This window comes from Penicillium canariense, assembly GCF_028826845.1.
Source record: "Penicillium canariense strain IBT 26290 chromosome Unknown utg000007l_segment0_segment0, whole genome shotgun sequence".
NCBI classification, from domain to species: Eukaryota; Fungi; Ascomycota; class Eurotiomycetes; order Eurotiales; family Aspergillaceae; genus Penicillium; species Penicillium canariense.
Window position 1 is genome coordinate 1358020 of NW_026622734.1, and position 20864 is coordinate 1378883.

Sequence of the window (20864 nt, forward strand, 5' to 3'; positions counted from 1 at the left end):
TCTGTGGTTCTGCTGGCGACGCAAAAGAATGCATGGGAAATCGTTCACGGTCCTCTTGCATAGGTCTGTGTCTACAAAGTCCCATCATAACCGCGAAATGGTTTCGACCTCCAAGGCAGGACTATCACCATCTGAAAACCAGACTCCACCGCTTAAAGGTGAGTGAACGACCACCCTGTATCATTTTCGTAATGAGAATATCATAATTAACACGAGTCTTCCAATAGCTTCCCCGCCAACCGAGACGCGGGCACATCTCACCCCCTCAGAAACAAATTCAATGACGGCCTTGAGAAGCAGTGATCCCATTCTCATGCCTGATGCATCAGAATTCTCCACTCCTAGCTCTGAGACTCTCCCTACCTCGTCAGGGGGTTTTGTTCGGCTCCCGCTTCTACGAATGCCCCCTGGCAAACTGAAAGGTAGTATTCCTCACGGCGCAGAATACGCTGCCGAGCTTTCAGACACGGGATTCTACAGGCAACGCGCAGAACTAGCTGCGCACAATCAAAGTGAACTGATAAACGTCCCTCTCAATCAAAGGCGGCGCAAGAGCCCATACATTCCGCGCAATGCCCCTTACTCATGGGGATCGTCTCCCTCGTCTTCTGGTAGCAGTAGCTCGAGTCCAAGGTCCGCTGTCATCAACAATGGAAGGTTACCTCTCGTGAGCCGGAACAATGCGCGGAGAGTCGTTACCAGAGATGGAGTTGTGATGGGGGCTAACCTAGATCGATACTCTACTGTGCATGATACCGATCACGGCGAGAAAGGGAAGAAGAATGATAAACCGCAGGAACATGTTATGAGCTTTATGACCTTTGGTGGGACTGAATTTGAGATGGTGCAGAGGGGACGATCCGGCCAGCGACATGGCTCTGGGAGAAATGGAAGAGAAACAGCTACTGCGCTGCAGTCTGTGCCTAGTACCGGGGTCGAGGAAGATTGCTCCTCACGCATGGACGATGCTCCGCCTGCTTATGACGCTGGGGGTGTATCACCAAAGCAGGATGAAAAATCTCCCATCGGAAAGTAATGGATAATGGGGGTTGTGAGGTCCCAATAATGAGCTTAATCGGGGCTAGCCACGGTATTATTATTGTTCTGGGGTGATGAGAATTAATAGCATATATTCCAGATAATGTCTGGCAATTGTTTGCGCTCCCCTTCTGTTCTAGCGCTCACCCTCTCGCCGCTTTTGCTCACTGAGTAGAATTGAGCACGCCCCTGATCAACCTGAGCTAACGTAATTCCTGGTTAACCTGGACACCCGGCTATCCTGGATACTTTCCCTTCCCTAGCTTTGTCTAAAAACTATTTCCAATGCAACACTTTTAACTTTTTCAATAGTTCGAGTCCACATACATCATTTCTAGACTGCGGCAACATCCTCAATATCCATAAATATCCACATATCCTCTCCTCAAATTGCGGATATGGTATGTCACCCAATATCCGCAATCCTCAATTTTGTGGATATGGTATGCCACCTGATATCCTCTAGATATTTGAGGATATCCAATTGATATCAAACAAGATAAATATGCCAAGATTATTGCCTATTTAGGTAAATTCTTTGGATTTGCAGGCATAAAAGAATATAAAAGTTATGTGATATACCTAGACTAGATAATTAAGCGAGAGTTATGCTAGTGCGAATATCCGCAAAATATCCTCATATCCTCCTCAATTTGCGGATATGGTATTAGACCTAATATCCAATGGAGAGGATATGCCGCAGTCTAATCGTTTCTATTATATCTATTAGAAGAGGGTCATAGAGTGGGTATAGCATCGCCCAAGCTCCGCATAGCTCTCTTGCCATTTTTGTCGTAGATAGTTAACCTTGGTCTACTGAATTTTGAGGTCTTGGGTGAACTAGCGCTTCGAGTACGGTGTTGGTCGTAGGTTGGGGGTATATCTATCTACCGCCGTTGTAGTCGCCTCTGTGAGCCTTTCGACCGCCTTACCTAGCGCTAGCCTCATTTTTGACTCCTTCTATAGGCCTACTTATTAGAGTACCTCGTCGGCGATCTTATACTAGTCCGCCTAGTCGTAGGCTTTTTCGACTTACTAGTAGGCTAGCGTAGGGCTCTTAGGCTCTATTCCGAGTATATTATATAGTAGTCTAACCGGTAGTTTTCGTAGTAAGAGATAATAGTTAACGAGTAGGTCTAGCCGATTCCTTACTATCTAGTCGATAATAGTACTCTTCCCTAGGTTACTTAGGGTCTAGAATATCGCTATCCCTTGAGGTAGACCGCTATATAGGCTTTAGGTTTGGAAGAAGTCGATTAGTTCGCTTGTATCTTTAATAAACTACGGTAGGATATAGTTACTACCCCAAGTCGGGTGGTGTCGGTTAAAATCTCCCGAGATAATAACGCTCGTTGACCTTTGGTCCTCTTGGAGATTAGATGTTATTGTGTTCTAGATTGCTGTGAGTGCTAATTCCGCCGACGCCTCGTCAGGCGTAAATAGCGGGATAGGTGGGTGATAAACTGAGAAGAGAGGTATTTAAGAGTCTGCTGTCCAGATCTTGATTGCAGTAAGGTCTGGGTGGTTATAGTAGATCTGCCGGTGTGAAGACGTTGAGACTCTCTTGTTAACGTAGATTACACTCCGGAAACGATCTGCATCGGTCTCGACGGTTGGTCGATATAGCCGCCAGGCGCTGTGGTTGACATGCGTTTGATAGGTACCGTAGTGATTGAGGGTTCTTGGGTTAGGAGTATATCCAAGCTTTGGCTTCGGTGGTTACAGTCGCTTGCGAAATCGGCTTTGCCCCTTCGCTTGAAAAGAATTGTGAGCACAGCCCACCTCATCGATTTTTGGCGCTGACACCGTACCTTATTGTACTGTATTATAAATCATTCAGCTTCTTCATGTCACAAGTGAGGGTTCACTGCTAGGCGTGTGGTGTCTCATGTAGTTGAGAGCTGAGTTCTTCGCCCTCATCTTCAGAGTGATCAGAGGAGATCAAAATTACAACCTTATTGACAATTGGTCGAAGTGTCGCTGCTGAGGAAGCAATAATGGCTATCCCAATCTCAATGTGCGACCAAATTGAAAGTTGTGTTTCAGGATAGAGATTTCTCGCCTGTTCATGATCATGAATGTATGGGATCTTCGCTATGGTCGCAATACTAGCACTAATTTATATCACAAGTAAGTATTCTTGGGTCGAATTTGTAATAAGTAACGGAGAGGACCAAGCTTACACAGAGCCAAGACCAAGAATAACCGCCGCGTAGACCTTGGTGCAAAGATCTAGGTGCAGAGTCCGAATAATAAAGATTGGTAGAATTGCAAGCGTCCAATCCGTCCCGCAGAGTACACCTGCATAGACATATGTAGCTATGATTGTGCCCGAGACTTTGCAGGACCCATGTGGCATGACTGCTTGTTCCCAAAATTCTGATATAGGATCGCATTCGAAGAGCGCCCAGAAGAATATGAAGATACTGAAGATAACATTCACAGTAAGCACCACATATATGATATAGATTTGAGCTCGCACGAAGGTGAATCGTAGCAGAAAGAACCCGATTGACAATTTCACCAGGGCGTTAGCGACGATATATGGAAATGAATATAGAAAGATAAACTAGAAAGTGTATCAGCCCAGATTACTGTTGTAAGAAGAACAGTACAAATGTAATATACCTTATACCCTGTTTCAATTACTCTCGGAGGCACACTTGCAAGCGGCTGCCCAATCCTACCCTGTTCAATTCCTGTCACCAAAAGGGCACTCGCTATGGTAAAGAAAACCTAGATCATCAAATTAACGTCAAATCTTCTTATGAATTGTAGTATAATAGATATCTGGCACAGGAAGGATATCCTACCGGAGCCATGTACATACCAAAGATGCAACTGACAGAGCATCATCAGCACCAAAACTCCTAATTAACATACACCTTGTGTAGCATCGCAATGACACCACTACCCAGGATACAATAAGAAAGGACAACGTAATGGCGACAAGTCGCGGACCTTGGTCCTCCATAGCACCAATCGCAAAACGGGATAGTCGTGTGGTGGTAGCAAGAGGAAACTCAAGGACCAACACCACTTTATTCAAATTAAGAATAGTATGATATCACGGACTGGAAGGGCAGGACATCCCACTCGAGGTACTAGCAGGTGGTGGACGCATTCTTAGCAGTAATGTCTTTAGAGCTCGGACATAAACCAGCCCAGGTTACAGTGCACAATAGGATTAGGCGATCAATTTAGAATGAAATATCACAGGTTTGCAGGGAAGGGTTACCAGTGATAGATTTCTCTTTTAGCAAGTCAGCAGGAGCGGCACAGTCACGTTACAAGTTGTCGTCAACGTCATGGTTTTGGGTCAGGTGAGAGATGCGGCATCCGAGTGACTACGTCAATTTAGACGAATCCGGTGGGGCCAACGTAACGTACTTAATCAGTAAGCGATCTACATCAGTATGTATCAGTGCACGATGATACTGTATAGCCTAGTATGCGAAGACGACGAATGATATCAAGCGGAACCAATATAGATGAATAACATTGATTGATTGAGAAGGAAAATGGGGGGAAGCGCTGCTGTAGACTATCCCCTGTGATACAGGCGTGTCGCCGATACTCGGCTGTTACAAAGCCTGAGTTACTGACTAATCCCTAATTACATACGAAATACTAAACGAGTGTGAACCCATTAGCAACCAATTAGTTGCTAGCGGTAAATTATCCCTTCATCCGCTGACAGTATGTATTGCGGCTGGCAGACAATGGCTATCCGCTTCTAATCAAGTTTCTACGATCGCTCGCCCTGATCATCGTGCGCCAACGATCCTCGATTTTCCAGATTACCAACCCCGGCCTCGAGGTCCGACCTCCGGGAAAGCAACCGGCCGCAGGGTTTTTACCGACGACACCAGTAGTTGAAAGCGCGACGGCTGCGAACGATCGATTAGAAGCGGGATAGCTGGTAGATCGAAGATAAAGTCTGACACTAGTGCAATACTAGGTATATTATCCTATATCATCTCCCTTCTTATACGTCTCATAAACTATAGCTCCTTTGATTCTTTAGTCTTCTACTTCACCAGGTCTAGCTATAGATACGCGAGTAGGCGCTTTATAAAGCGATAGGCCTATATATCGCTGATAGTTCGTTTAGGGTCACTGGCGCGTGCGATAGCTCGATTTGCCCGCTACCCTAGTAGGCTAGGGGTAACAAGTATATTCCAACCACGCATACAATCGACCTAGCGTGTTAAGGCTTCCTCTTGATAGTCTTTGGGGGCTTTATAGAGCGCTTTTCTAGCTATACGAGGCTATCTACCCTTCTCAACACGATCGCGTAGTGTCGCATAGGGAATACCATATTCATGGGCAGTCTTCGATATATTCGGGGTTTTTTACGCGCGGTTAGCTCCATAGGCCTCTTCCATGCGAGATTCATCAAAATTGGAGGGTTTTGGCATATTGTGTGGGATTAAGCTTCAAGATAGTTGATTTTGATCAAGATTAGTGATTACTATGTGGCACACCCACAGCGCGGAAGCGGTGTGGTGTGGGTGGGCGAAGACACGGATAGTCTTTACTCACATGACTCTACTGACCAGACCACTGCGTCTGAGCCTGTGCTTCAGCACATCTACTTACTGAGCCTGAGCCTGAGCCTGAGCGCCCTCATAAAAACGGCGGCAGCCCAGACAGGAAAGAACTACCCGCCAGACATTATCCTGTCTTTTTAGGTGCATATACGGTCTTTGCTTTTGCTGTCATCTGAACGGAATAAAGTCCATGAAGATCCGAGCCTCGTCAAGAAGAGGAAATAAAACAATGTGATTTTTTGTCTAGCCAAATATTCACCCGAAACGCTGGTATTTTCTTCAAGCAATCAGTCCAACTGGAAACACCCCCATACACTCATATATCATAGGTGTCTGTATATCTACAGCAGCTTCTTCAGCACAGCAGTCTGCTCCATGACAGCCCGCTTGCTGGTGCCGCCAATAGCATCCTTTAGCTCAACGGCGCGCTCATAGTCTAGGCAAGCCTGGACATCCGTGTCAAAGCGAGCGTCAACAGTCTTCAACTGCTCCAGTGAGAGAGTGTCCATGGGGACATTGGTCTGCTCGGCGAGCTGGACAACACGGCCGGAAATATGGTGGCCTTCCCGGAAGGGAACACCCTTGCGGACAAGGTAGTCCGCAATCTCGGTGGCCAGCATCTCGGGGGCCAGGGCGGCGGTCATCTTCTCCGGGAAAGTGGTCAGGGTAGACAGAACGCCGGTGGCGATCTGGATGCTGTCGCTGACAGTCTTGATGTGGTCGAGCAAGGGCTCGATACTCTCCTGCAAATCCTTGTTGTAGGTCGTGGGCAGGCCCTTGATAGTCATCATCAGGCCAGCCATCTGGCCGAAAGCACGGCCAGACTTGCCGCGGAGCAGCTCCAGGCTGTCCGCGTTCTTCTTCTGAGGCATGAGCGACGAGCCGGTCGAGTAAGCATCAGACAGGCGGACAAAGCCGAACTCCAGACTGCTGTAGATAATCAGGTCCTCGGCCCAGCGGGAGATCTTGAGCATGAATGAGCTGCCCCACTGCATGGTCTCCATGGCGAAGTCACGGTCGCCGACGGTGTTCATCGAGTTATACAGGAGATCGTCGAAGCCGAGCTCCTTAGCCATGGCCTCACGGTCAATTTGGAAGGGGTTACCCGCCAGTGCACCGCAACCGAGCGGGCTCCGGTTCACGCGGCGGATGACCTCGCGCAGGCGCTGCAGTTCGCTGGCGAAGGCGGTCGCGTGCGACAGGATCCAGTGGGACCAGCGGACGGGCTGGGCCTTCTGCAGATGAGTGTAGCCGGGCATGATGATGTCAATCTCCTTCTCGGCGCGAGCGATAGAGACCTTGACCAGGTCGCTGAGATAGGTGTCCAGGATACGCAGCTCATCGCGCAGCCACAGGCGCATGTCGGTAGCGACCTGCTCATTACGCGAGCGGCCAGTGTGCAGCTTGCCGCCGATCTCCTTGCCAATGATCTCGCTCAGGCGGCGCTCGTTCGCGGTGTGGATGTCCTCGTCATTCTCCTTGGCCTCGAAGGTGTCGGTGCGCCACTCCTCGGCGATCTGCTTGAAACCGCGCTCGATCTCAGCGAATTCTTGCGCGGTGAGGATTCCGGTCTTCATGTTGGCGCGAGCGAAAGCAATCGAGCCGGCAATATCCTGTTTCCACATGATGCGGTCGTAGGGCAGGGACTGGTTGTACTGCACCATGAGGGGGTCGAGGCCCTCTGTGAATTGATTGATTGTGAGTCAGTTGTTTGAATGGAGCGACAGGGAGTAACTGGTCGGGTGTGAATTGGGTTACTCACGGGTGAAACGGCCTCCCCAGAGCATGTTCTCAGCGACGCCCTTGGAATTACTCATTTTGACGGCTTGGGTATGGTCAATTAGCGAGTAATTGGTGAGAAGAGGGAGTGTAGAGGGCGGAAGGAAGACAATTGGGAAGTGACTCAAGTGACTGCTAATCTCTGGCTCAACCGATTATCGGCGTGCGCTAAGCCTGTTTAGGCAAGATTCACGGTGGGGAACTTACAGCCTGCACTCATTGAAATGGTCCGTATATTATAAAGCAAAATGGACAGGGAAAGCTGAGATTGAGCATACTGCATGACGTGCGAGGTTTAATGCGAGAGAAGCAAAGTGCTTGATCAATGGGTGACGATTACAGCTACCGTTGGTATCATGAAGATCGGAAGTATACGGACCCTTATCATGGGGAAAAAAAAAAACATGCACAAACATTTGACAATTTGCAGCGATAAATCTCAATTGGAAGGTAAATAACAGTATCCTCAAATCCTGGTCTGTCGGATGGACTGGAACTGTACCCGGCCATCGTCCACCTTGAGAATATGCACCGGCATCTTGCTGCGAACCGATTCCTCGCCGGGAAGATTCATCGGCGCGGAAAATCCTGCCACTCGTGAGATCTTCTCTTTGCACCGAGGACATTGTACCTCACCAGAGCCCGTATTTTCCATGGCAGGCTCTAGTGCTCGGATGCACATGTTACAAAATTGATGGTCGCAGGGCCGGACGCTGGAATGAAATTAGCATCTTGCTTGCTCTTGCAACGCCATGGAAGCAGCATCAGGGAATTTTAATTACTCACACGCAGTCACACAGTCTCTTGTCGCAGCTGCTACACATGACTGGCTGGTTTGGATCCAGCGAAGGCTCTGATGCAACCCCCTTTGTCTCATCCATCTTGCTAACGGACTTGACTTTGTCAAACTCTCCACCCTCGAGGCGGTTATCGATTTGTTCTTCGACGACGAAGAAAGGCAATTTGGAAAGCACGGCCTCATAGGCACTCATGGGAATCGGTGGGGGTACAATGTGGGTGACGGCCTCGCAGCTGGCCGGATCCAGGATATGGACATTGATCAGACGAGCGGCATTGAGATTCCAATTTGTTGGGGCATTATGGTCAGCGATGATGTCCTGGACTGTACCATGGTCAGCAACAATACTAAAGCGCATGGAAATCTCAATGTCGCAACGGGTTTGGTATGGAATGAAATACCCAGTTTGCCTCCGGCCGCTAGCCCCATGGCCTTTACATTCAGTACCTGGCGAGTAGGTCTTCTTGGTGGGATATCGGAGGCCGCCGGAGAAGAACGAGTCATCTTCTTGGTCTCTTGTGAGTAATCCCGATTTTTCGAACCCTCTGAGAGCCATTTGCCAATGGCCTGTTTGGCCATGGGAGCAGGACGTGGAGCTTCAGCCTCAGGCGGAGGAGTGGGCATCTCACTGCTCCCAATACTCTGAACACTCCTCTCAGGATTCCCTCCGTAGTAGCTGAAGGTGTCAGTATCAGCTAAAGCACTCCTCCGGGACGACCCCACGCTCATCATGGGAGAACTAAAGGCAGTGAGTCGATCCGAAAAGTCATAGTAATTTGCCTACTGGCATTATGATAAGCTGTTCGGAGTGTCAGATATGGAGTAGGGTCTCACCTCGAGGAATGCCACATCGTCTCCTGAACCATCTGTTTCCTTCAATAAGTCGCCCACCTCCACCGGCTTTCGATATGTGGGCACTGGCGGATAGGCTCGAAGCTTGGCGCCAGTATGCAGTCCAAGCTCATTTGGGGTCTTGGTTTCATTAAGGTACAAGCCCCGGTTTCGCAGGGCTTGTTCTTCCGTCATAGTGAGCCACTTGTGTGATCCCCTCCGATATGCCGGGATAACCTCGATCTGAAGACCGCCGTGCTTTTCCTCGCCGGTCTTTTGGCCTTCGACGGTGTATCCAGAGCCCACTAGAGGTGACGCATCAGTATTACAGGCCTTCGCGTAGATTTTTAGAAATCAAACGACTTACATGGCATGGCTACAAACTGGCGCACGACCCCCGGAGCCACGCAGATGCCGTCAATCCACGCTTGGCCAGGGAAAATCAGGTAGTCTTGCGCCCACGTAGCACCTCTTTCCTCCGTCATGCTCTTGCCAGAGACCGCGTTGATTTGGCCCACGTAGACTCGGATCGCATATGTTGGTACGCTATAATCATTGTACGCAGGCCTCCTTGGGCTGCTAAGCTCGATCCACAACGCCTCCCGCTGCCACATTGGCAAGAAGATGCCCCCTTTCGCTGCAATGTTCTCGGGTAGTCGATCCACATAGTCGGCGGTATTATAGAGAGGAAATTTCCCGACCGAAGCCGGAAGAGAGTGCAGACGATCATCATCCGGCATGCGCACCGTGCGGTGAAATATGAGTTCGAGGTTATCGTCGACTCTCAGCGAACTTGGGCCTCTCCCAGGATATGCTCGTTCACTGCCATCCTGGAGCTCAAACTTGACCTCTTGCCCCCGATTTGAGTAAGCTTGAAGCGGCTCATCAAGATGAATGTGTGTCTCATCCGCTGCGGACTTGTCGCTGACAACTTCCACTTCCTTGCAAGGGTGAAACGCGTCCTTTGCTGCGAATTGCCTCCATGTTTCAGCACGGCCAGTTTGGGAGAGGCAATGGGGCGCGGAATAGCCATTCTCTGGGAATATTTAGTCCGTCTCCTTGTAAGAAAGAGTCCACAAAGAGCTGACCTTGAAATCTCTCCCAGAGGTCTTTAAGCGGAGTGTCGCGACCGACCAGAATTTCCAAGGTCTTATTCTGTTGGCTGTCGTCCTCTGACTTCAATTTCCCCACGACCACCTTGACAGATTTATTCTCATCTTTGCTTAACATCACAACGGTTGTTCTTTGGGTTCTTTTCGTTTGATAACTGGGCGAGCCGTCCATGGAGGAGTTTATCAAGTCTCGGCCTGTGAGCCGCACGAGAGGGGGACCCTTGGTTGTCAGGATGATCTGTCTGGGCATCCTCGCCCCAATACGAGGCTCGAACACCACGGCGTCGCGGGGTTGGTCCAAGTTGCGCTAGTCTTTGCCTCATTCAACCCTGGCGCTGCTCAGCCGCTTTGGGGGTCAGATGCCTGCGAACTTTTTCCATTGGGGCACTGCGCAGAGAAGCAGATACCCGACACAACGAATAACGAGACTCTGGGTTTCTTAAACATAGTTCCTCTCTGCAAACCCCATCTAGACCAGTCGTAAACTAACCCCGCGCCGGTCTTGGCACAAGATACCTCCCCCAAGATTTCTTCCACAATCTCTGTGGGGATAGGATCGGTCCTATTTTCCTGAGCGGAAGTTGAAGCGAAGGCACGAGGTCGTTGGCATAGTCTAGACCTCTCTTGCGGAGATTTCACCCTGGCTCGAATGGGGTACGTAAGACTGACGGGGCTTGTTCATGGCATAGCTAGTATGGATGCACTCGTACATGAAAAAGCCCTGGCTGGGCGGTTGTTCTCGAGACTGGCATATCTATTTACGTAGGTCTACGAAAAAGGTCTACTTGCAAGTAGGGGCTGGGCCCTACCCACAAAGCCCAGCGCGTCGAAATAGCAGTGGTCTATCTTGATGTATGCTCGATTCTTTTGTTAGCTAGGAAAAAGAGAGTGCTAGTATAGGCGAGGTCAACCGGATACCCTTCCTAAATGAAGAAGTGGAGTGCCGCAAGGCGGGGCCCGCGATGGAGAAGTACTGGGATCTGCCTTGGACCGTGTAGCATGGCGCCGTCCCCAAATCATCTGACACGACCTGTAAAATCTGCAGAACAGAGAATTCAGGACACGCACTTACCATGTATATTCCTTCGAGTTTGAACCAAGTATCTGAATGCCCAATCACCATCCAGCGTCTGATTGGACAGCTTCTGAGAGAGCCGTGCACGGGGCCTTCTGATCTTGCCCATCGTCTGCCGCGCAGCTGAGAGATGACATCTTAAGTCAAACCTATCGCTTCAAGCCGATTCTATTTGAATCAATCCCTTGTAATTCTCCATCAAACTGTATATTGGATTAACTTACCATGTCATTTGGCTTCTCGATCGGGGATATCATCCTCTGCTCTGAGATAGCCTATCGCCTATTCTCGTCCGTCACTGATGGACGCAAGAGAGCCTCTCGAGACTTGAAGGAGCTCGAAGACACCCTCTTCGGCCTTTATTGCGCCTTGAATCATCTCCAACGGGACCATAAAGCTATCTTGGCCCAGGCCCCCGCCGAGTCCGGTGACAATGCGGGGCAAATGCATCTGCAGCTTGGATACATGATCAGGGCCTGTCTGGAGACTCTACAAGAGCTCGACAGTGCGACGGCTAAGTACCGTGAAGCCGCCACAGAATCTTCGCGTCCTTCATTGGGCAGCCAGCTCAGCCTGACGGGCGCGCCGTCACCCCAGCCGGCCAAGACGTCGTTGAAGATCCAGTGGAAGAGGGTGATGTGGGATCTACGAGGCGACTCGTTCAGCAAGTATCGGTCGAAACTCCAGTCGCACACCGATTCTATCAACCTCCTCCTGAATACATTCATTTGGTCGGGCTCGCGTCGGACTTCTTTCGCTATAGAGGCTAACATGGGTTGTCCAGGTCTGCTACCAACCGCATCGAGAAAGATGGCACAGATCAGTCCCAGAAGCTGGATGAGATTATGAACCAAGCATCTCAATTTAACAGCAATGTGCTCCAGCTGGTGCGGACACTTTATGCCGGTATGACCATGTCGCGGCCCCAATATGCCCTTGGGCCGCACGGCCCAATGCCCTCTACTGGCCAATTCATGGCTGCGTCTTTGGCACTACCAGACGCAGGCCAACCCATTGGGACCAGATCTGTGGAGGAGATCCATTTCGAGGTGGCTACTCTTCCTAAACCCACTCCACGGGCACTTCCAGCAATTCCTTTGCGGGCCTCCGTAGTATCGCATAAAATCAAACAATCACGGTGGACACCTCCAGCCTGGCCAAGTGGGCAGCCTCTCCAGTTACCGAGTAGCATCCGAGTTATCAACGAGGCGCGTCAGGTAGTGGGGCAAAAGGAATTCGAAGAGCACCAACGGAAACTGAACGTTGTGTCGTCAGCCCATCAGCAGCGTGGACCTCAGCCCAATCCGCCAGAAGAAGGCATTCCAACTGTACAGAAACTGAGCCGCCAGATTGAAAACATCTTCCAGACTCTTGATGTTCCCACAAGTGCCAGGGTGACAACAAACAGTGACCTCCAGACTGATATCGTCGCCTGGGTGTTCGGGCTGGACGATCTGTCGGAGCAGCTGCAGGTCTCGCCCGCGGTCTTCGGCAAGCATGAAAAAAGTGCGGTAATCCGCGATATATCGAAGCTACTCGTCACCTTGAATCGCCTGCTTGAGGAGAGTAAGCCCGAAAACCAAGGAGTATTCTACGACGCCAGTAAGTCTCGAGTTGACCAAGTATTCGCTCGATTGCGGGGTCTCTCGACACTGTGTGAGAAGGAAATTGAAGAATTCGAGGACGAACGAGATGATTGGAAGGCCAGTGCATTATTGTGAGTGTGATAACCTTCTTTCGAATGGGTAACATGGTCGGCTGTAGACTATAACCACGGTTCTATGATCAAGATATTTCCTTATTGGAATCAATATATATTTCGAAAAGGACCAGCAACTCGCGTCACACCTCCTTAGATCATAATCATCAAAAAACATTTCTACATCCAATTCTAGGTACCATCTACCATCTATGTCCATCCCCATCAAAGTATATCCATCGAATCTATTAATCAAGAAGCTCAATCACCGTCCACACCACCGTAGTCAACACCGGCCCTCCAATCTTCTCCATAACCCTCCGACTCGCGTTATTATACCCAGCAACATCAGCATGCGCCCACCCCTCCACAAGACCCTTGCCCGCCCCATCCACGATGCCCACACGGTGCGCCCCAAAGACCTCCTCAGCCGCCATCCCGCGACGCATAACCTCCTTGGACAACGAAAACGCCAGCCCCTGCTTGCGATGCTCGGGTTCAACATGCAGCGTCGTCACCGCGCCGTCTACGCCCAGGAAACCCCACGCGATTGGCATCTCGGCCTGGTCTTCGCCGCTACTATTGTCCGTAGGAGTATCTGCGCCTGTTCCCGTCCCGGGGGCATCGTAGTAAATCGCCACGCCAGGCAGCGTCTGCAACTGTGACCGTGATCGGGGAATATGCGTTCGGCTCTGCACAAGATCCAGATGCTCGGCCAGCACGCCTTCGCGCCCGCGCCGATCATGATACCGGTACCCCGGTGGCAGCGAATTCTCTTCCGCGACTTCCGACCCCGACCCCGACCCCGGACTAAACGAATCTCTCTTGAAGAAATACTTGTAGTACGGCGGATTATCGAAGCGATGGATCCGCAAGCCAGACAGCGGATCGGCGGGGCCATCCACGCGAGCGAAAATCCCCGGGCGCAGCAGCAGCGCGAACAGACCTGTATGCAAGGTCCCGAAGAGGAAAGCGCGTGGGTCCGGCGCTGGGATCAGCGCGACGCCGGTTGGGTTTGATGGGGCGGAGGGCGACAAGGGTCCCAGTGGGGATGCGGATATGCTGGCCCCTGGCGAGCGGGCAGCTGATTCAGGCGTAGCGCTTGATTCCGGATCCGAGGCTGCCAGTGATGACAGGTACTCGGGCAGCAGATGGGCCTTGACATGTGTCAGGAAGGCCAGGAATTGGGCGCGGGCCAGGTCCAAGACCGCCGGGGCGGCCGAAAGAGTGGACACGGCGTAATTAGCATTAGCATTCGCATTCGCATTGGCGGCAGTGGATGCGGCGTCCTCGCTACGAGGGACCGGGTCGATCGGCGGGAGTAGCGTGCACTGCGCTTCGAGACTGGAGTAGAGGATGATCTGGGTTTCACGGCCGCGGAAGAGATCCACCCGCGCAGCCAGCCACGGCGTGTGGGTGTCGGCGTCAGGGGTCGCGCCCGGGGGGAAAGTGGCTAGGATCTTGGCGGTGTTGGAGGGATGCGCGAGGGCGTGCTGGATGCGGCGGAGGAGGGCGATGGAGTATGGCATTTGCGTGGTTAGGTGGGGGGTGATAGAGTGCGCGGTGTGCTCGTAGAAGCAGGGCGCGGCTCCTGCTGGCGGTGGTGTGGACGCGGCCATGGTGGGAGTGAGCAGGTGTTGCGGAATCTGATGTTCGATCGCGATTCTGACCTGAACCGAACAAGACCGAGCACCGAACCTGGATCGGATGCTGATGCTGGCAAGCGCTGGACCCGAATACCGGGTTGGTGTCCCCGCGGCGTGGGTTCCCGGTGATCGGTACCTTCAGGTCCCAATTAAACTATTGACGGGCGATGCGCCCAGGAGTCTCAGGAGCTGAGGAGCTGAGGAGCGGAGGAGACGAGGAGACGAGTAGAGGATTGGCAGGCGCAGAAGTCAATCGTGCCAGTTCATTCGCGAGAGACGGGTTAAAATTAGAAGGCAAACCCCCAAGTGACAGGTTGACACGTCTTGGCTCGAGTGAGTCATGGAGACGGGGGGCCAGGTGGAGAGTCCATTGGTATCATCCACGATAGTCTCATCTCATCCACCAGGCTAAACCCCGCCCGGCAAATCGTCGCCTTCTAGACGACTTGGGCCGGGCCGTGGAGTGCACGACCCCTGCCAATCCCTTGGGCTTGGATGATAATTGACGTACCCCTACGTCCAGGTACCTGGACTATGCCTAATGCAGGTATTTGTCATGGCCGGTCCGTGCCTGTGGCGGTGCGCGACTATTGATTTTGACAGGCGATCCGCCGATCACTGTCATTTTGTTGGCGCTAGGGTGGAGTATAGTTCTAGCTAGTAGAGTGACGGTCGCGACTCTACCCCGTACTCCATAGCGAACTACCGACTCCGTATTGGCTTATTGGTTGCTGACTAGGATTATTTGTCCGAAATAATCAAAAGAATAATTGGCACGGCGCATGGATCCAACGCCTGCACGACCTAAAATACTCCAGACGACACGAGCCCGAATCCTTTTTGGCCGTCACGTCACTAATTCCCACAACAGAAAGATGACATAGGAAAATGCCGAACCGACAGATGAAATAACCACAAAGGAAACAAGAAAAAACAAAAGAAATCAAGCAAACAGGTCATGTCTCATAACTAGCCCCAGAAGCTGGGGCCTCATATCCCAGGTCACCTGCGCCCCCCTGTACCCCGTCCGGCCTATAGGAGACGAGCAGGCGTCTACCAGGGACTCCGCGCGCCGACCATCCAATCCTCCATTGCAAGCCACTCGCTCCAGCGCGCCTCGGCAGTCCGGATTTCCTCCTCGGAGGGATCGCGCAGCGGGCGCAGGAACGGGGCTTGTTCGTCTGGGAGGAGGTCGTAAGCCGCTTTAGTTTTGGCCCAGCCGCTGCTCTTCGCGGTGAAGAGGTAGTTGGCGCGCTCCTGCTTGTGGATGCACCCGACGCCGGCCGGCCAGTCGGTGCCAAAAAAGGCCTGCATCGTCGACGGGGAATCTTGCGCGGTAATGATCAGTCGGCGCACATAGGGGCGCAGCGAGATAAATGGGGCGGACTGCGCGTTAACCGGGGACATGTTCGTGGTCGGGGCTTCCGGGCGCTGGGCGGGTAGGCGGATATTGATGAAGGCGGCGAGGGATTGCACGGTGGGATTGTGCTGGCCGATTTCGACGAAGTAGTGCACGCATTCCGTATAGTGCGGGTACCAGCCGGTGGTGTCGAGGTGACCGAACTCGCTATCTGCCAAGGGGCCCGCTTCGGAGTCGATCATGCCCTCATCGTGGTCGACGGGACGGGGCTCGCGCCTGTCGGAGGAGCGTTCAGCGTCTCTCTCGACGGACCCTGAATGGAGGGGACAAGACGGTCTCAGAATGCATGTTTTGGTGACGGGATGGCGCGAGGGGATGTGATATGAGATATGATATGAGGGGGGGGTTTGGAGGGGGGGGGGGGGAAAGCAAGAGAGAGCAGGGTATTCGCGAGGGGTCAGTGACAGAGAAGACGTACTTGTAGTGGGATGCTGCTCGCGCGAGCAACGATCGCGCACGTCCGTATGTGGAGAGTTTTCCCAGCACTCTCTTCCGGAACCCTGCATGCTCAGTGACATGGTCGGCACTCGACATGTGTTGGGAGACAAGGACCGAGCCTCTCAGCAATCTGTAAACCAGGAAATAATGGTAGTGATAGTGATAAGGATCGTGATACAGATACTGATCATGGAGGAGGGGGGGAGGAACTATGCAATCCAAGCTCAGAGGGGGAGGAGAGCCACACCTTATAGCTCCCCGCCGGAGACATGGACACGGGCAGACCGAAGGGGCCCCAGGTCGGTGTGATGCCAGAAAGGATCACATCTGAAGATCAAGGGCGGACTAGTTCGGGGTTGACGGGCAGGTGGACCAGGCATGAAGCGCTATCGAGTAAGGCGACAAATGGTCAAGCCACAGGGCCAGCTTGAGCCACAGTTGAAGCCTAACCCGCCTAAGGTTTTGAGTTTGCTCGGGTACGTTCGGTCTCGGTAGATCCGGTGCACCAGCCACGGCGTGGCCGAACGTGTGGCTCGTGCGCTTATCCCTAAATAGCAAGGGGTGTGGCTGAGGCCTTGCTCCGGCCGCGAGCGAGGGAGTCCCTGGTCAGTTTGGTCCGTTCCTATCCGGTGGAGCCCGCAAAGGAGATGGTGCGCTAGCAGCGCTGATGCCCCCAATCAGCCGCGTGGATCCGAACACAGTCACTTAGCGCCCCAATAGTCGTGGTCGAGCGCCCACCGACTATGGAAAGATGTAAATGACCCAGGATGGATTTGGAAGACGAGATCGGGGGATCTCCGTCTCACCATCAGTGCCGCGTTACCGGTCTTGGTCTTGCCTTTACTAGTTTGGTTCCTCATAGGGTCCGTCAACTTCTAAGTATATTGATGATTCGGGCGGCACCCTCGCGGTCGTCTGCACGGCTCCATCTGGAGTCCCGTTGAGACCATCTCTCCTGCTCTCCTCCATCCTCCGGACTGGTCGAGCGTTTCGCGACAATTGACCTGTGCGACATTCCTGACACAGGCGGGCCCCACTTCGCTCGGTCGAGTCGGGATAGTTTGAGTAGGCAGAAGTCTATGTGCGTCCGGGCGGCGGGTGTGTTCGGGCGATCGCACATCTCACCTCATCGCCGATTTTCTCTGTCGAGATCGCGAGGGGATCGACAGCGATGACCGTCTCGATTTAGGAAGAGTTGAGAGAAAGAGATATAATCATATTCATCGGAATTATCTTCATATCCATCATAATTAGAATCATCATCATAATCGTATTCATCAGAATCATCATCAACCACATCATAGAACTAGAATCCAATTAACTCCCAGAAGGGAAAGGAGGTGTGACGTGGTACCTGAACTAGGCCCGGCAACGACGCAGATTCTTGCACGATAGCCCCCTCCGTAACGTGGCCAGGTGCGAGACGCTGCAAGGGGGCTGCAGGCAGGAACGAGATGAGCCGGAATTGGGCGGTGGAATTGGCGTGGAATTGGCGCAGAACTGGCGTGGAGGCATGGCGGTGCAAGCGATGGGGCCGTGTGCAGGGATCCCCTGTGGTGTTCGGGAAAACGAGTCTGCCGATGAGATCGAATCTCGTATTGCCAATGATCGGCATGAGATTACATTTTATCCAGGGAAACCCCCATGGAATACATGATCCTGATTCATACCCCGTAGGCTGCCCCATTCCTCGGACTCGGACACCCCGACCGATCTGCCATCGACGCTTATGCCGAGCCCTGCGCCAATCACCGCCCCGCAGCTCGCGGGACCCGCTCGCTTTCTCGCTTGCCTATCCCGATTACCTGGTCCACGCTGGACACGCTGGACACGCTGGACACGCTGGACACGCTGGACCGGAGTCATGACGATGTAGACAGACTAGCCCCGTCCAGAAATGCAAATCATCCTCCCTGCCCCGCCCAGCCCTGCGGCTGAGCAAGCCAGCTCTCCCTTCCTATCTCGCTTCTTTAAATGCATCCCCGTCCGCGCTTGCAGCTCAACCGCTCAACTGCGTCCCCAATCCCTCCCACCCTGCTAGGCTTCGTACTGCTTGCACCCTGTTCCCGGTCTCTCTGTGCACAACCCCCCTGCAGACCACGAAGCCTCCCCTAAGAACTATACCATCGGCGGTGTCCGTTGCTCCGCCCCATCCCAACCGACAACACATTCTCGACTCCCCTCCCGCCCACCATGATCTACAAAACCAACTACGAGCTCTATGTATGTCCGGACAAGTCCGATCCATGGCCTGCACCCCCTTCCCCCGGCTCATCAACTCTCCATCTATAGACTACCCGCGACAGCCTCGACAGCAGACGCTCACCACCCCCAGACGAGCTACTCGCCCCGTTAGCAACGCTCTACCCGCACGTCACAGCCCTGCAGCCGCGGTACAACCCCAACAGCTGCACCTTCACCGGCTACCGCCACACAGGCTACTGGGCCTCCGCCTACACGACGCAGCTTCCTGAAGAAGAGCCGCCGTGCTGGGCGCGGCGAGGCTGTGGTACGTGCCCTTTCCCGGCTTAGGTTGATTCGATGATCCGGCTAGAACGTCCCTGCTAACAGCGCTGCTGCAGATGTACCCTCTCGCTTTGTCTCGAAGCTCTCGAAGCTCTCGAAACTCCGCCGGTTTCTTAGTCGCGAGGACTTGAAATACCGCCGGCGGTCCGAGGCCACTACATGATCAAACAAGACCCGACACCCTCGATCTACTCTTTTTGTTTTGATCTCGATCTCGAGATCTGGGTTCCATTGCTTCCTTATCCGAAGCATACATACCCCACACACGGTCCTTTTGGCTTTCTTCTCTTCTGTTCTCTTCTGTTCTCTTCTGTTCTCTTCTCTTGGGAATCGTCTCGAACTACATTGAACTGTCCTTCCACGGACATGACTGGTACACGACCGTGCCACCACACTCAGGGTCCCAACGAGCGGGGGACTCCTGTGACTATTTGCTTTTTCTCATATGTTTGATCGGCGGCTGCGAGTCACTCCCCGTCTTGGGCATGGCGTTTTTGATTATTGGATGAATTTGTCATTCGGCATTACAGCGATGGGTTAGCAAGGAGTTTGGGGGATTTAGGGTTTACAGGTACATGGACCACTGCTCGGCCTGGGCTGTGCATGTTGGAATTGGGCATATACGGAAGCCCCCGAATGGGAAATGTCTATAGTAATAACCTCAGGGACATTGTGCACCCTCTATGAAGGGAGATAAACGAATACATACAATTTAATTGTGGATCACCACCGCACCACCATTCCCCCTCTCCCTCTCCCTCTCCCTCTCCCTCGCACTACGTCATCACCGTTTCCACTCGCGGTCTCATCTGAGCGGGTGGGCCACCTACCAATGCCGTTGTGCACCGTTCGCCCCTGCATCACTGCGTCACACATCACCGCATCATTGACCGCCGCCCTGAGCCCTGAGGATAACCCCCCAGCGGAGTTGTCCCTGATCCCAGAACCACTGAGCACGCACCCGACCACGCAAGTGCTACCATAAGCAAGACTGCTAACCAGGAAGCCGGGTTCGCACCAGCCCAGATGGCCAGAAAAACAACCATGACTTGATTTTGGCGGTCCCTGCGCGGATCGCAGTCTCCACCAAGACCAGAAACCCAAAACCAGATGCCGGGGGCCTCGGACGCCTGCGCCAGCCCCAAGAAGGCAACGATCCCCGCGTACCCCTCGTCCCTGACCGAAGCGCAATTGCCGAGTGGCAAGGACCGGGCGGGGCTAGGGCTATCAGGGGACAGTGAGATTGACGAGATGCGAGGTTCTGACTGGCGGAGAGGGTGAAGGTGGGGGGGGGGAAGAAGTATATGCTGAGCCCGTCGAGAGCGATCTTCGTCTCACCGCCACATTATACCCTAAAGTGGGACACGACGGATTAAACTATACTGCACCCTGCAGACTATGATTTCGAATGTGATCCCGTTCGTCATCCAGGACGACTAGGAAATCTCCCAAACTCATAGTGCGTGCGTGTTTGGCGGGCAGGCACGACTCCGCGATATGTGCGAGAACCGGCCCGTGCAGATCAATAGTGTAGGCTGCATCACGGATATAGAAGAGGGGGAGTGCAAGGATATTTGAGATACTGGAGATATTGGAGGTATTTGAGATATTTGAGATAACTGACTTTTCACTAGCCACACTGCTACAAACTCCAGCCCACCACCGGTTCTCAATCTATCCGTCGATCTACCTACCTGCAAACCCCAAGAGGTGAAAGCCGTGGGCGCTTGGGGGCTCGAACCCTGCTGTGCAACCCTCCGTGTCAAACCCCACCGGCACCATACCCAGACTCCCCAGACCCAGACCCAGACCCGAATCCACAATCATTAACTCAAAACTACAAAGTAGAAAGTAGGCCACCGGCTAGTCTTGTCGCTCAGGCCGGCCAGACCCTTAGAATCATCACCATGATCGATTCAGATCATGATTATCACGGACCTTCGATCTA

The 20864-nt window shown here is 52.7% G+C and overlaps 8 protein-coding genes across 8 annotated transcripts; 3 read left to right on the forward strand and 5 right to left on the reverse strand.

Moving 5' to 3' along the window:
* Positions 1-97: 97 nt before the first annotated feature.
* On the forward strand, positions 98-1036 carry N7482_009506 (uncharacterized protein; the record flags this gene model as incomplete). The annotated part of the gene is made up of 2 exons (XM_056691630.1): positions 98-158; positions 228-1036. The coding sequence occupies 2 exons, from the start codon at positions 98-100 to the stop codon at positions 1034-1036; spliced, it is 870 nt and encodes a 289-aa protein (XP_056539336.1).
* Positions 1037-5932: 4896 nt separating this feature from the next.
* On the reverse strand, positions 5933-7408 carry N7482_009507 (argininosuccinate lyase ARG4; the record flags this gene model as incomplete). Its single annotated transcript, XM_056691631.1, has 2 exons — positions 5933-7272; positions 7354-7408. 2 exons carry the CDS (start codon positions 7406-7408, stop codon positions 5933-5935), a joined length of 1395 nt encoding a protein of 464 aa, XP_056539337.1.
* Positions 7409-8152: 744 nt separating this feature from the next.
* On the reverse strand, positions 8153-8725 carry N7482_009508 (uncharacterized protein; the record flags this gene model as incomplete). The annotated part of the gene is made up of 1 exon (XM_056691632.1): positions 8153-8725. The coding sequence occupies one exon, from the start codon at positions 8723-8725 to the stop codon at positions 8153-8155; it is 573 nt and encodes a 190-aa protein (XP_056539338.1).
* A 233-nt stretch (positions 8726-8958) lies between these two features.
* N7482_009509 (uncharacterized protein) lies at positions 8959-10230 on the reverse strand (the record flags this gene model as incomplete). The annotated part of the gene is made up of 3 exons (XM_056691633.1): positions 8959-9305; positions 9368-9962; positions 10135-10230. 3 exons carry the CDS (start codon positions 10228-10230, stop codon positions 8959-8961), a joined length of 1038 nt encoding a protein of 345 aa, XP_056539339.1.
* A 1182-nt stretch (positions 10231-11412) lies between these two features.
* Positions 11413-12908, forward strand: N7482_009510 (uncharacterized protein; the record flags this gene model as incomplete). Its single annotated transcript, XM_056691634.1, has 2 exons — positions 11413-11918; positions 11972-12908. The coding sequence occupies 2 exons, from the start codon at positions 11413-11415 to the stop codon at positions 12906-12908; spliced, it is 1443 nt and encodes a 480-aa protein (XP_056539340.1).
* A 226-nt stretch (positions 12909-13134) lies between these two features.
* On the reverse strand, positions 13135-14505 carry N7482_009511 (uncharacterized protein; the record flags this gene model as incomplete). Its single annotated transcript, XM_056691635.1, has 1 exon — positions 13135-14505. One exon carries the CDS (start codon positions 14503-14505, stop codon positions 13135-13137), a length of 1371 nt encoding a protein of 456 aa, XP_056539341.1.
* Positions 14506-15585: 1080 nt separating this feature from the next.
* Positions 15586-16470, reverse strand: N7482_009512 (uncharacterized protein; the record flags this gene model as incomplete). Its single annotated transcript, XM_056691636.1, has 2 exons — positions 15586-16205; positions 16371-16470. 2 exons carry the CDS (start codon positions 16468-16470, stop codon positions 15586-15588), a joined length of 720 nt encoding a protein of 239 aa, XP_056539342.1.
* Positions 16471-18583: 2113 nt separating this feature from the next.
* Positions 18584-19079, forward strand: N7482_009513 (uncharacterized protein; the record flags this gene model as incomplete). The annotated part of the gene is made up of 3 exons (XM_056691637.1): positions 18584-18613; positions 18683-18899; positions 18973-19079. 3 exons carry the CDS (start codon positions 18584-18586, stop codon positions 19077-19079), a joined length of 354 nt encoding a protein of 117 aa, XP_056539343.1.
* Between the last annotated feature and the right edge of the window lie 1785 nt (positions 19080-20864).